The 16,516-nt window shown below is 17.8% G+C and overlaps 4 protein-coding genes and 1 pseudogene across 4 annotated transcripts, besides 1 other annotated feature; 1 reads left to right on the top strand and 4 right to left on the bottom strand.

Moving 5' to 3' along the window:
- Positions 1-1,375: 1,375 nt before the first annotated feature.
- On the bottom strand, positions 1,376-2,606 carry PRSY57_1476400 (putative protein, unknown function; the record flags this gene model as incomplete). The annotated part of the gene is made up of 2 exons (XM_012910359.2): positions 1,376-2,125; positions 2,421-2,606. 2 exons carry the CDS (start codon positions 2,604-2,606, stop codon positions 1,376-1,378), a joined length of 936 nt encoding a protein of 311 aa, XP_012765813.1.
- Positions 2,607-5,271: 2,665 nt separating this feature from the next.
- PRSY57_1476300 (putative exported protein) lies at positions 5,272-6,232 on the bottom strand (the record flags this gene model as incomplete). Its single annotated transcript, XM_012910358.2, has 2 exons — positions 5,272-5,901; positions 6,050-6,232. 2 exons carry the CDS (start codon positions 6,230-6,232, stop codon positions 5,272-5,274), a joined length of 813 nt encoding a protein of 270 aa, XP_012765812.2.
- A 3,149-nt stretch (positions 6,233-9,381) lies between these two features.
- On the bottom strand, positions 9,382-10,207 carry PRSY57_1476200 (exported protein (hyp15); annotated as a pseudogene; the record flags this gene model as incomplete).
- Positions 9,382-10,207: a sequence feature.
- Positions 10,208-11,066: 859 nt separating this feature from the next.
- PRSY57_1476100 (exported protein (hyp6)) lies at positions 11,067-11,740 on the top strand (the record flags this gene model as incomplete). Its single annotated transcript, XM_020115390.1, has 2 exons — positions 11,067-11,132; positions 11,264-11,740. The coding sequence occupies 2 exons, from the start codon at positions 11,067-11,069 to the stop codon at positions 11,738-11,740; spliced, it is 543 nt and encodes a 180-aa protein (XP_019970047.1).
- A 1,279-nt stretch (positions 11,741-13,019) lies between these two features.
- PRSY57_1476000 (exported protein (hyp17)) lies at positions 13,020-16,348 on the bottom strand (the record flags this gene model as incomplete). Its single annotated transcript, XM_020115389.1, has 2 exons — positions 13,020-16,052; positions 16,157-16,348. 2 exons carry the CDS (start codon positions 16,346-16,348, stop codon positions 13,020-13,022), a joined length of 3,225 nt encoding a protein of 1,074 aa, XP_019970046.1.
- Positions 16,349-16,516: the final 168 nt, after the last annotated feature.

The raw sequence follows: 16,516 nt of genomic DNA, 5'->3' as shown, positions 1-16,516 counted from the left end.
GAAAATTAATGCAAATAATTTTATATAAATTTATTTAAAAAAAGAAAAAAAAAAAGATTCTAATAATAAATATTTATATTTTTATAAAATATAATATAAAGTATTAGAATCACACAAATATATATATATATAATTATATATATAATATTATATGTATTATTATAAAAATATTCCATATCATGATATTTATCTATTTAAAAATAAAATCCATCATAACATTAATATATGTCTATTATCTTTATATCAAAATATAACATAAATTAAATTATAATAATGGAACATATTATAAAATGTTTATTAAAATTTACATGTCATAAATATAAATTTTTTTAAAATAATATATATATATATATAATATACATATATATATATATATATATGTGTGTGTGTTCATATTTATACTTACAGTATAAGATTCTAATATATACACTCCAGAAACAATAAAAATACATACAACTACATTTTGAAAAAATATCATACTTAACATAAAGTAATAATCTCACAATATAAGAAACAATAAAAAAAAAATCACATGGATTATTAAATTTTAAAGAATTTTATATCAATAATAGAATTGATATAATATTAGAATCATCATATTCTTTTCAAAAACACATCAATCTTATATATATATATATATATATATATATATATATATATATTTTATTCCTAATAAAATATATTAATATTATTCATTCAAATAAAGAAAACGTTAGCAGAACATTCTGAAAATTACTTATATAGTAACATACTACATTAAAAAAAAATAATAATAATAAAATAAAATAAATTACACATTTTTATAAGCATTATATTTGAAAGAAATATAATGTAAACATATTTGTGACGCCTTTTTAAATATTCTTTATAATAAAAAGAAATTGGTATGTATAAATTTTCCTAAACATGGTATTATAATTCCTTCCATGTTTCCAAACTTTAGCCTAAAAATATATATATATAATATATTTGTAATAAAAATTGAAATTATAATATAATATCATATAATATATTATATTATATCATATTATATTATATTATATTATATTATATTATATTATATTATATTATGTGTGATTTATTTTATTATAATATTAATACTACTGCTTATATCTTATGTAAAATTTTTATATACTTTCTTATTTATAAACGTTCTTTTCTTTTTACATATATATATCACATGCAAAAAAAGAATAATATGAAATAAAATAATACGTCCTATACCAAATATATGGGTACACAAATATGTTTATTCAAATAAATGTAAAATATAAACATAAGCATATACATATATATATATATATATATATATGGTTATATGTATGTATTTACTTATATGTGTGTATAAAATTTATTTGTAACACATATAATATATTTAATTTTTAGAAATGTCAATATATTTTAAAAAAGTATTGTTATTTGCTAAGTTTTCGTTATAATCAATAACGAATTTAAAACATCCCCTTTTGTATTTAAAATATATATCTCTTTTTATACGGTCCAAAAATTCTGTGAATGCCCATATATATTTCACAATAATATTCAATTTAGGTTTTATTTCAACTAATTTTATGAACCTTTTATTATATTTTATTAAATAAGGATACATTCTAAATGAAACCTCATCCGAAAAATTTCTTAAAATTATCTTAATAGATTCCTTATAATAAGGTAATATTGCTTTGGGATAATTAGCGAAATAACACCACATATATTTCTTTAAGTTCTCTTTCATTTTATATGAATTTTTTGCTACATATATTGCTTGATACCATATACCCATTATATCACACTTTTTAGGCATTCTATGTAAGGAATATAGAAGAATATAAATATCTTCTTTGTTTTCAAATAATGAAAAGTCCCTACATTTCTTGATACTTAAATTACTTCTATAACTACCAGATGAAGTATAACTAGAAAATATATGTTCAGTATAAAAATATCGAGCATCTTTATAAGATGTATCTGTTGTATTATTAACTACAATTGTATTATCATCTATGATACTTTTAAATTCATCTGAATCTGAATCATTTTCTATCTGCATATGTATTATAGCATTCACAGATTTACTAACCGAGCTTAAATATGAAGGTAGACCATCTCTCAAAATGCAACACAACTGAAATAAAAAAAAAAATAAAACAAAATCAAATCAAACAAATCAAATCAAATCAAACAAATCAAACAAATCAAATCAAATCAAATCAAACAAATCAAATCAAACAAATCAAATCAAATCAAATCAAACAAATCAAATCAAATCAAATCAAACAAATCAAACAAATCAAATCAAACAAATCAAATCAAATCAAATCAAACAAATCAAACAAATCAAATCAAATCAAACAAATCAAATCAAACAAAAAAATGTATTCATTTATTTATATAGATATTATATTTATTTTATTCATTACCAATAAAAATAAGGACATCATCAAAAATAAATAGATGGAAAAACAAAACAAGCATTTCAACACTATGAAAACTTTCCATGAGTTCTTGTATTCATTTCCCAAATAAAAAAATTCAAAACAGCTTGCTTTAAGACATAAGAAAATAAAAATTTTGTTAAAAATCGAGTAAAAATCAATTCCTATCATTTTTATATATTTTTGTGGATATATAAAATTCAATTTCTAAAATGAAAATATATAATAACACAAAAATTATTTTAATAGTAATAAAAAGATGAAAAAAAAAATTGTGTATATTTTTCTACTTTATTATTTTAAGAAATTTATAAAAAATTTAAATGATATTAATATTAAAATATTTGAATATTTTTGAAGCACATGTATTTTTATTTAAATAATAAAAAAAATAAAATAAAAATAAATATATATATATATATATATATTATTAATTTATAATAATATTTTTTTGTTCACATATAAATATATATATATATATATATATATATATATATATAGTAATATATGCAAGCAATGTTTCAATAAAATGTGCATATATTTTTTTTGAATAATAAGAACATATAAATATATGCATATATACATATTTTTATTTAATATAGCACAATGATATGAATTACTTATATAAAAAGAAAAATAAAATCCTTATAAATACATTTCCTTTTTAATAAAATATACTTTTTTTTTAATTTATTCCCTATTATTATATTTTTGGTTTTGTACGTCTTTGTTGTACTCAATAGAATGAAGAAACTATTAATAACTCCAAAAGAAGACGTACAAATTATTAATTGCAATAACGCAAAAATAGCAAAAAAAAAAAAAAAATTCAAACAATTTAAAATATATATATATATTTATTATACGTTTATATAAATATATATTAAAATATATTACCTATATATTTAAAAAAAAAAAAAAAACTTCTATATCATTTTAATATTAATTTATATGCTCAACTTTGTGCTATATATAAATAAGGCTATAATATATATATATATATATATATATATATAATGTGCAATCTTTTTTTTTTTTTTCTTTATGTATCTATATATATAAATAAATGAAATATTTTTATATATAAAAGTATTAGATTTTGTTTCCCTTCAAGGAAAAAAAGGATAATAAATTTTTTTTTTCATATTTTTAATTATACAAATTTATTTATTTCTTTTTACTTTATTTCCATATTTAATAGAAAATTCAATAATCTCTATAATATATTTACACCGTTAAAAATAAGTATTCTATTTTAATTATACATAATGGAAAAAAAAAGTATTAATCAATAAAATAAAATAAAAATTGTATAATTTGATATAAAACATTTTTTTTTTACTTTACGTATTATTTGAATAAAATATATTCATAATAATTAGAAACAAAAATCGTTCTCTTTCGTTTGGACCAAATTATATTAATATTATATATATATATATATATATATATATATATATATATTAAATAGTTATTTATATATCACAAAGAATATATTATAAATAATTACGAAATATAAATTATTTTATAAAAATAATACATTAAAAAATAAATCATACACAAAAATTTAAATATATACATATTATATATATATATAATCATACTTTGTGACAAAATATTAATTAAACATACTTTCATTTTTTTTAATATTTGGTAAATAAATAATAAACTATATTAATTAATCTACTATTATTTTTTGAATTGTTATTTACACTGATTTATAACAAATTATTTTATATAACACAGACAAATAATGCTAAATATATTTATTTGAAAAAATTAATATATATATATATATATAGTGTGTGTTATTTTTAAGGAGAGATATGAAAATTGATAAATATTGATAAAATAGTTTAAAAAAGAAAAAAATTAAAATATCATATTATTTTAGAACCATCACGTTAGATCTATTCTTTTAATATATTATATGTGTATTATAATTATTTTATGCATGTATAAGTTTCATACTATTATTCTATTTTATTTTCTTAATATGCTTAAAAAAATTATAATTTCCAAAAAAACAAGTTCCAATTTTTATCAATATATATTATGAATAAATAATAAAAATATGTCATTTATGCAAAATTGTTTTTCTTGTGTATAATTATTATTACTATATTATGTTATAATTGAATAAAAAATAAATTCATGTTTTGATATTTCATGAAATTCAATAAGGAACAGAAAAAGAAAAATGATCAAAAAATATGTACCCACTTTAATATATATATATATATATATATATATATATTTTGTATAATTAATTTTCTTCTTTTTTGCTTTCTATTTTTTTAAAATATTTTTAATATAATAAACTTTTATAATCTCTTGTAATATATATTTTTACATGAGATATTATATTTTTATTAAATATTTGAGTTATATTTATGTTTGTATATTGTATGTAAATAATACGAACCACATCATGAATAGAATATTATATAAAATAATTAAAGCACTAAACGAAAATATATTAAACACACAGTTTCTATAAGAAAAATAAAACACTTATACATGTATATATATAGCCACATATATATATACACACTAAAATACACACACACACACACATATATATATATGTATATATTTATTTATTTATATGCATAATAAATCACATTTAATTATACATATAATTATAAATATATAAGGACTTCATTTTTATTTCGTTCTATCTTAGAAAAATAAAATATACTACTGTACAAATGGTACTACTTGAAAAGTATTTCGTACCAAATTGATATAAAATATATATATTATATATATATATATATATATATATATTTATTTATTTATTTATTTATTTATTTATATAAAAAATGTTATAGATTTACATATGTCTGGTAACTAAAACTTTATAGAATTTTGTTTTATATTCTATATGTTCAAATAATAATGTTTTAGCCAATTCAAGATTACATTTTTTCCAACAAGTATAATTACCATTATTAGTTAAATCTATACATTTATCCACCTGATTCTTATAATATTCTATATATTCATTTAAAACATTTACAATTTCTACCAAATCATTTGATACAGCAAATGCTTGTAGCCATAAGTTCATAAGATATTCTTTAGGAACATCTTTACTTAGCCTACTAATAATATGGCTTAATTCCAGTTTGGATAACGGCAAGGATATTTCTTCGATTTTAATATTTTTAATATCAAACATACTTGTGTTATAATCCCTATATAACGAATCATTCTCATGCTTCGGTACATCAAGAATATTTCCAAAAGGATCCTTACACATACCTTCGTCATCCACAGCTTCATTTGAACTATTCCAATCATTTTCAAGAGTTTTTAAATCATCCATTTTTGAAGAAGGATAATTTGAAGAAGTATAATTTGAAGAAGGATAATCAGCAAGTACTAATTCAGAGAGTTTTCTCGACTTCTTCGAACTTTTCTTTGGGTACAAGGATCTTCTTCCGTCAATGGAACTATTATACTGTAAAAATGAATACATATATAATAAGTAAATATATATATATATATATATATATATATATATACATGCATATTTATTTATTTATTGAGTTATATATATATATATTCTTATGTACTTAATTTTTACATATATGTTATATATTCATTACCACTATGAATGCATAACCTAATAAAAATAAAAGAATGCATAAGGAAAGGCATAAAAATATTTTTAAATATTTTTTTCTCTGTGCCTGTTTATTCTTCGCACGAATTATTTCATATACATTCTCACTAACAGCTTTTGAGTTAGGGTGCCTGTAATAATAATTGCGTGTGTGTACCCTCGACATCTTGTTATGTTCTTTAAACAAAACGTAAGAGTATATAAGGAAAGAGGTATCCCGATGTTGGCAAAAGATTCGGATATACTAATATATTCTCCAAAATAGGCAAAATAATATATCAGTAGATAATATATATATAATATATAAATAAATAGCTGATACTAATATATACAAATATACGTTTATTCTTGAAATTATAAAATATATCAATATTGTTATTTTAAAAATATATTTTTTCATTCAAATATGTAAATAAAATATATTGTATATTAACATTTTTTTTTTTTTTGTGAGATATATTTTAAAATAAAATATAATGGAAAAGAAAAAAATAAAAAATTTTAAGTTATTTTGAGATTTATATATATATATATTTTTTTTTTTTTTTTTTTGTAGATATATAAAATGAAATGATATATAAAAACATAAAATAATGTTTGAAGAATTTTATATAATAGTTGAAGTATTTATTTTTTTCTTATATAATAGTGTGAAAAAATAAATATAATTTTTTTAAAAATATATAGAATAATATATTTTTTGTATCGAAATTATTTTTTCAATTCGATTTAAAAAATATTTTTAAAAAAAAAATATATATACATATATATATTATTTAATATATAAATTAATAAATAAAAGAATAAATAAATAAATAAATAAATATATATATATATATATATATATATATAAGATCCTATTTTAATATAACTGTACGTCTTTTTCTTTGGTGCATAATTTTTTTGTACAACCAATATGCGTACTAGCAAATGACATTATAAAACGTGGTGTATCCTTTTAATTATTATAATATAAAATTTACAAAAAATACTTACCTTTCTTGCGATGTTCATAATATGAAGATATATAAATACATAAGCTGGAATTAATATATTATATATAATCATCATAAAAATAACTGATATATTTATTGTGAATCAACTTCCTTCTTACTCCCTCTATATATATATATATATATATATATATATATTTACTTATTTATTTATTTTATTTTTATTTAAAAAAAATCAAGTATATACATCTATAAATTATATGTTTCTTATGTATTCTTATTATTTTACATATATAAAATATGCGCACGTTAAAATATTAGGTGCTAACACAATAAAAATAAATTCGAATGAAAAAAAAAAAAAAAAGTAATATATTATTATCTTTTAATGCTTTAATATATTTGTAATTTTACGATATATTGTTTAAATTGTAAATATGCTTATGACATATATTTTAATTTAAAATATTATCGAAAATATTAATATAACATATAAATTATAACAGTATATAACTATATATATATATATATATATATATATATATATATATATATATATATATATATACATATATATACATATATACATATATACATATATACATATATACATATATAAATATATACATATATACATATACACATATATACATACATATATTATATATATTCCTATTTATATGTATTTTTTTTATAAACATATGGATACAGTGATTTTCAAAGAATATACTTACATTTAATACAAAAAAGTTCAATGTTATTAAAGCAATTGAATTTTCTTCTTATATTTATAAATATTCCTTCAATGATATTCAAAACAAAATAATATATTTAACCCATACATAATTCTTCATATATATATAATATTATATTATATATAACGTGCATTAATTTTTATACAGGAATAAATATGCCATATATATATATATATATATATATATATATATATTAAATATAACATAAACATCATACATTCTTAAAAATTTTTATCATAATATTAATATTATAATTAGCATGTTTTTTTTAAACAAATTCAAAAGAAACTTAAATGATAATATAATATATACCTGTTTAAGTATATTGTTCATAATTTTGAAGTTCATTAAATTTATTCATACTTTGTTTTTATATCTCGTTATCCCCTTTTATTTCCTTATTTTATTTTTTAAATAAAACGATTGTACATCTTATTCTCCCTACATATATTCCTCAAATGCAATAATATATAATTTCCAATAAAATATAAATATATATATATATATATATATATATATATGTTTAATAATTAATATTTCATAGTTAATATATTAATTATATATATTTCAAATTTGAAAAAATAAATATATATTCATTATTAAAGGGATATAAAAATTATTATAAATTATTTATAAATATGTTTTTGAAATTTGTAAGAAAGTTATTAGCAGTAAATAAATAAAAAAAAAGTCATAACAGTATATAGAAGATAATTATAAAATTACTTTTTCCTATGCTAATTTTTATATCTTTGTACCATACAATATATAGATATATATAATAAATGAACTATTAATATTGTAATATATATATATATATATATATATATATATTGTACACATTAATTTAAGAAAAAGAAATTATATCTAAATTATAGAAAGAACACATTAACTATGAAAGACAGAATAATACTTAAAATATTGTTTATAAATATTCTTTTTAATATAAAAAAAAAAATGTAGAAAAACTTAAACATTTTCTATTGTATCCTACTATTCTTAATATGTCTATATATTTTTATTTTTAATAGAAAATATTAATAAAAACATATAACTATTTCCATTTTTACATATATTTTTTTATGTATTATTATACTAAGAAATATTTTGAACAAAAACATATATGTTATTTAAATATATATTTTTTTAATAAAATAAAATATATATCATATATTAAATTTAAAAAAAAAGAAAAAAAACAATATTCCATGTGTATAAAGCATCTATAAGTTCTTTTTTTTTTCTTTCTTTTTTTTTTTTTTTTATTTATATTTAATTAAAATAGTGATACATACATTAAGACATAAATATTTTTAAATATTTTTAAAAATATTCCTAATTAAAACGAACAACAGATAAATATACATATAAATGAAAAGATTTATTTATATTTCTTTTTATAATTCATTTTTTATATGATGAACTAAAAATAGTTAAATCGATTATATTACTAATATACATAAAAAAAATATAAATATAATCAATATTTATATGAACAAATATATAATAATTAAAATAATAATATTGTAAAATATAAATATATTAATAATTTTAATAAATAAATATTTTTATTTTTATGCGTATAAATTAAATATATATATAAAATATTATACTCTATATTTTTCATTATATGTATCCCTATGGGGCCATAGCCATGTAGCAAGAAACCATGTTCCTACAATTATAATAATGAGTAAAATTACAAAAACACCCCAACCACCAAGAACAATAGTAACCAATGTTGTTAATTTACAATACAGAGTAATAATACCTAAATACAAAGATACAGTAGAAGCAACACCTAGGGTACGTATAGTATATGATAAAATTTTCGAAAATTTTTTTTCCTTTAAAAAACATTTTATATAATTTATCTTTTATTTGTTGTCTTATAATTTTACCCTGTAATTTTCTTTCTCTTTGTTTTTTTTCTTTTGTTGTAATAATTAATATACTTATGATTCCTTAAATTACTATATTTTAGTGACTTAAATTTCTCTAATTTGTCATATAATAAATCACATCTGGTTATTTGTGTATTTAACTTTTTTTTCTTTCAACTCTTCAGACAATGATCTAACAAATATGAATTTTTCTACACACATTTGTTTTCCATGTTTACATTTCAAAATATTAATATCAATCTATAAAAAATTAATGCATATAAATATACACACATATATATATATATATATATATATATATATATATATATATATATTCATTTTATTATCTTGTTTTTATATCATTATTTTTGTTAAATAGAAAGCAGAATCCATAAAAACCATATAAAATAAATCCAAAATCAAATAAACATATATTAGCATGTAATAATTATTTCTTATGATATTTAATATGTGCTACCGTATGGAATACTCTATAATTCCTTAATATAAAAACCAAGAAGAATATTTTAACATAAAAGAAATTCATATTTCCTTTATATTTTACATATTATCTTCTTCAAAAAGAAAATAAAATAAATCTCCTATAATATATTAATCGAAAATGAACAATATTTAAAATAACAATATATATATAATACAATATAATTAAAAAATTTATTTCTTTATTGTATGCATTTGTGTAATATAAAGAAAGATACAAAATGTACGTTATATTTAATTTGAATTAATATTATTTACTTAATACAATAACACAAATTAGAATATTAAACATATATATATATATATATATATATATTGTTATATTAAATGATTAATTAACCTATTATTAAATTATAATATATTTAACAATTGAGATAAAAAATTTACTATAAAAAACAAGTATTTATTAATATTAGAAAAATTAACAATTTTATGTATAAATCTATAATTATATATAATTCAATTAATTGTTCTAGTTAAAATATAAACTTCCATATAAATAATTTTATAAATATTTACATATATGTGAAATTATGGTAAATATCAATAATTATAATACATATGTATAATATTTTTCATATAATTTATATTTCACATTTTCCTCTTGCTTTTTTTTTATTTTTTTTTTTCTTTTCCTTCTTTTTTTCTAATGTTTAAATAATTACTTTTTATAAAAAAATATACTAATTTATTTGTTCATAGAACATTAATTATATATTTTTTTTTAATTACACGCAATTTTTATAAATATTTAATTTTTAAACTAAAGCTTTAATCTTATTCAATTAATATAAAAATAAAACATCAACATATAAAAATTAAAAACAAAACACAAAGAAATTCTATTCTACAATCCAAAAGATAAAAAAAAAATATATAAATGATTTATTGGCTGAAATAGCAAAATGGATAAGCATAATTGTTATGTATTTATAAGAAGGAAAATAAAATTCTTCATACAAATATTATTGGTTTTTACAATTTTTATATCCATTAATACATTATATAAGATAAAATATAAATAAATAAATAAATATATATATATATATATAATATTACCATTTACATATATATATTACTCTTCTTTATTCTTTCACCGTAGTCATTATCACCTAATACATATGATAATATTTATATAACACAAAATAGAATCCTTACAGAATCATACAGTAATAATAATAAATCATTAAAAACGTCGCATATAAACAAAAACACAAAAAGAAATGAAATAAAATATGATAAAGACATAAATAATTTAAACACACATTTTCAATCACATAATAATATATCAACCGAAAATGATAACGTAGAATCTTTACTTGGAGAAAACCATGAGGAAATGAAAGAAATAAATAAAAGAAATGAAAAAACGTTTTTTAAAAGTGACTTATATTTAATAGATTGTCTTGATAATATATATATTGATAAATTAATAGATCAAAATGTTCATAATAAATTCTCACCTATAGCAGAACATGTAATGGAAAATTCAGTATTCCTGTCTCATACTTGTAGTATATTTACAGTAATACCAATACTTACATATATTATTAAACGCTTTGATTTTTTAGAACGATAATAAGGTAAATATATTTCGTAATTAAATTAAATCGTACCAAATCATATTATTTCGTATAATGAATATAATAATATTGGTTTCTATATTATATGAAGGGATATATAATATAGAGACTAATATTTAATCAATTCATATATATATATATATATATATAAACTATAATTTTTACAATAATTTTTTTAAAATCACTTTAGTATTTTCAAATTAGTTAGTTCTATTTATTATGTTATTTTTTAGTTATATATTTTTAAAAATATTTTATATCAAGATATATATATATATATATACTATTATAACATTTATAATTTTTATAAAAAAAATTATATGAACATGTCTTATAACTAATATAATATATATTTTTAAATTTTTTACAAATATATATATTTCATTTCAATTCTTTTATAAAATATATTTTATAGTACTAAACGCTATTTTATAATAAACCTACTTTTTTTATTATTTATAAATAATATAATTATAAAAAGAAAAAAAAAAATCTATATAAAACGAATATTTTTTTTTCTAATAAATGTTTATATATATAAAATTCTTAATATCGTCTTTTCCCTTATTATAAATAATATATGGTTGTTTTAAATTGAGAGAAATTAAAAACATGCCTTTATTATTTATACCATAACATATATAAGAACAAAATAAACAAAGAATTAAAATGACAGTTAAAATATATGATATATGATTAAGTTTTATATAAGAAAAATTATATTGAATTAAATAATTATATATATATATATATATATCATCTCAGTAAATATGATTTCATGCAATAATAATATAATATTTAAATAAATTAAAAATTAAAGCGATTATTACAAAATATATTATATATAGTATAAAATAAAAGTTATGTTACACGCTGCACATGTATATAATCAGAATTATTTTTATTGTTGCGTTAAATATTAAAATACACTATTTATTTAAATAGAAAAATATAATACTAATTTTACTTGTATTAATACAAATTTATTAAATAATTTAAAGGTCTTATAATATTAATAAATATATATAATACAATTATTACTATTTATATAATATTCTATGCTTATAAAAGTAATATATATACAACAATATTTACGTATATTATTTTACTCCACATAAATGAGAGATATTATTTTATATAAATATACATAATAATGATTTAAAAAAAAAAAAAAAAAAAAAAAAAACAATTTGAATTAATTAATAAAACCTATATATTATATAGACTCATTTAATTATTCTATTAATATTAGAGATATATTAAATTAAATTATATCTACAATAGTTTTTTAATACCTACTTTTTTCTTATTATAATAATGTTTTTTTGTTAATCTATAAACCTGAAAAAAAAGAATTGCTGCCATGGGTACAAATGCTAATGCAGATAGTCCCCCACCTGATCCCACTGTAGCGACTAAAATCCCTATAATTCCTAATGCAGCTGGAGGTCCAATATTTAAAAATAACTTCCATCCAAAATGCAACTTTCTATATTTGTTTCTTATTACTTGATGCCATTTCAATGGATTTGTTTCAGTCTCTAAATCGATATCCGATTCTACATCGAGGCCACATTTCTTAGTAACAATTTCTTTTACTTTGTTAAATCCATCTTTTGTCTTGGTCCCCACAACATTTGCTGTCAGATCTAAAAGTTGTGGTCCTCCTTCAGTAATCATATCTTTAACTTTTAATGCACCCCCTTTTATATTTCCACACGCATCAACTATTTCTGATGCGAGAACTGTAATAGGATTATCATCACCACTTTCAGAATCATCGCTATTGCTGTACATATCACTATCATAATAGCTACCATTTCCATAATAATCATCATTATTATAATATAATTCTGGATCCGTTGAATTCAAAGAAACATTATCAGATGTATCATCCTTATCAATTACAATTTTATCTTTTTTTTTTTTATTCTTATTTTCATTCTTCTCTTTAACAGATGACTCTTCATCATCTATACCTTTTAACACAGTCTTTGCAATTTTATTCGTATTATGTTTTAATCCACTTTTAATATTTCCATAATTATTCATTATATCACTTGTAAATAATTTCATTGGATTTCCTACATAATTATCATCATAATCATCAGAATTGTAACTTTCATTGTAATATTCATCGTATTCCATAGTTGTGGAACCTATATCAGAATAACTATCATACTCTTTATTAAACTCTCCATTATATTCATCTGTATAATCTAAACCACTTTCTTGTGATATATTAAGATTTCTTTTTGATTCTGTTTTTAGATCATTCTCTTTTTCAAATACATTTTTACTACCATCCATATTTTTTGTATTTTTATTTTCTAATTCATTTTTTTTTAAAGATTCACTTTTTAATTGTTTTCCGTTTTGATTTTTATTAAGCATATCTGAACTAATTCCATTTTCAATATCTTTGGTTACTTCTAATAAAGCGTCTTTAAACTTTGAACTCTTTACAGAATTCTTATTTTCGTCATTGTTTTTTGTAGTTAATTGTTTGTCTTTAGATTTCTCTATGTTCGATTTTCCATTTGTTCCAATATCACTTTTTTTCGCATTTACGTTTTTATTGTTTTGTGTAGTTTCTTTATTTTCATTAACTAATTTATTTGGCATATTTTGTTTATTTGGTAAATTTTGACTATCTAATTTATTTGAAATATTTTGTTTATTTTTTACATTTGGACTATCTAATTTATTCGGAATATCTTTTTCATTTTTTGCATTTTTACTATCTAAATTATTTGTCATATTTTGTTTATTTTGGCTATTTGCTTTATTTTGTTTATTTTGACTACTTGTTTTATTTTGATTACTTGTTTTATTTTGACTACTTGTTTTATTTTGACCACTTGTTTTATTTTGACTACTTGTTTTATTTTGATTACTTGTTTTATTTTGACTATTTGTTTTATTTTCTTTATTTGTTTTATTTTGAACACCTGGATTCCTTTTTTTATTTTGATTATTCTCTCCATTTTGTTTTTTTTCATTTTTATTCTTTTCTTCTCTTTCACGTCTAAGTAGCTCTTCTAATTCCTCTTCATCTATAAATGGATTAGTACCTTGATTCGTTTGTTTTGTATTATCTCCTAATTTATTTTTAACATTAGTTTTATTAGTTGTAGCGTTTAATCCTTTATTACTATCTTGAAATTTATCTTTCTTATCTGACACATCATCTTCTACAAACGGATTAGTACCTTGATTCATTTGTTTTGTATTATCTTCTAATTTAGTTTTAACATTAGTTTTATTAGTTGTAGCGTTTAATCCTTTATTATTATCTTGAATCTTATGTTTCTTATCTGATACATCATCTTCTATAAATGGATTAGTGGCTTGTTTCGTTTGATTATTATTACATGGTTTTTCTGATTGAGTTTCTTTAGTAGTAACGTTTGATTTGACACCATTAATATTACTACTATTACTATTTACTCTACTTTGTTTTGTAATATTCGTGTCCTCTTTTTTCACATCGTTTGTAACATTTGAATTTTTTATTGTTGGTTCATTTTTTGTTTCCATTTTAGATGATATATCATTTGTTTCTCTATCATTATTATTTACATCATAATTTTTTGATTTTTCATATTTTGCTCTTAATTCATATTCAACTCTGTTAATTCTTACCTTCCCTTCATCTGTAGTTGTAATAATTTTAGGAACTACCTCATATTCAACTATACGTTTATTATTGAATCCACTATGTGTGAAATTAATAACTTTAGGTTTTACAGCAGACTCAGTTCTATTTATTTCACGTGCATCATTTGTATTTGTAGGAATGTTTGATTGGTTTTCATGCTCTGCGTTATTTGGTAGATTTAATTCATTTTCTTTGGTATTTAAATTATCTATATTTCCTCCTATTGGTACATATATCCCACTTTCATATACATTTGCATATATATTTCTATTAGTTTTTTCTGTTCTTGTTTTTAATTTATTACGAATATCTCCTAACGTTTCTGAATCACCTTCTTTTGAAACATCTTTTTTTTCTTCATATAGTACTCTTTGTTTTCTTAATAGGACATTGCATTTTGTATTTATTATTTCATTATATATATTATTCATCGATTTGGAGTTATTTAAAACATTATTTTGGCAATAATCATCCAAATAATCTATCACATTATTATAATTATCAATTTGTATATTTTGATTATTTGCATAAACATTAAAATATTTTGAATTATTACTTATTTGGAATTCATACAAGGATCTATTAAGTCTTCTACCACATATGCTTTTTATGTTAGGCTTATTTTTCCATTTCTCATAAAAATGGCCCTAAAAAAATAAACGCACAAATATATATATATATATATATATATATATATATATAAACCATTTTAATGTAATATTAAATATGTATATCTTAAAATGAAACTTACACTGCTAAATCTTGAAAATATAAAAATAAAACAAAGAAAAAATAAAACATTAACAGACACATAATATAATATTATTCTCTTCCGTATAATGCACTCAGTTCTTATCATTTTAAAACATTTATTAACAGATGATTTAAATGTATTATTCATCTTTTGATTATTTTCTACATTACATTTATAAGTACGTTGCATTTTAAAATATATTCATCTTTGTAAATTAAAAAAAAAAAAAAAAAAAAAAAAAAAAAAAAAAAAAAAAAAAAAAAAAAAAAAAAAAAAAAAAAAAAAAAAAAAAAAAAAAAAAAAAAAAAAAAAAAAAAAAAAAAAAAAAAAAAAAAAAAAAAAAAAAAAAAAAAAAAA

Source organism: Plasmodium reichenowi, chromosome 14, assembly GCF_001601855.1.
Source record: "Plasmodium reichenowi strain SY57 chromosome 14, whole genome shotgun sequence".
NCBI classification, from domain to species: Eukaryota; Apicomplexa; class Aconoidasida; order Haemosporida; family Plasmodiidae; genus Plasmodium; species Plasmodium reichenowi.
This window is presented reverse-complemented; position numbering and strand designations above follow the sequence as displayed.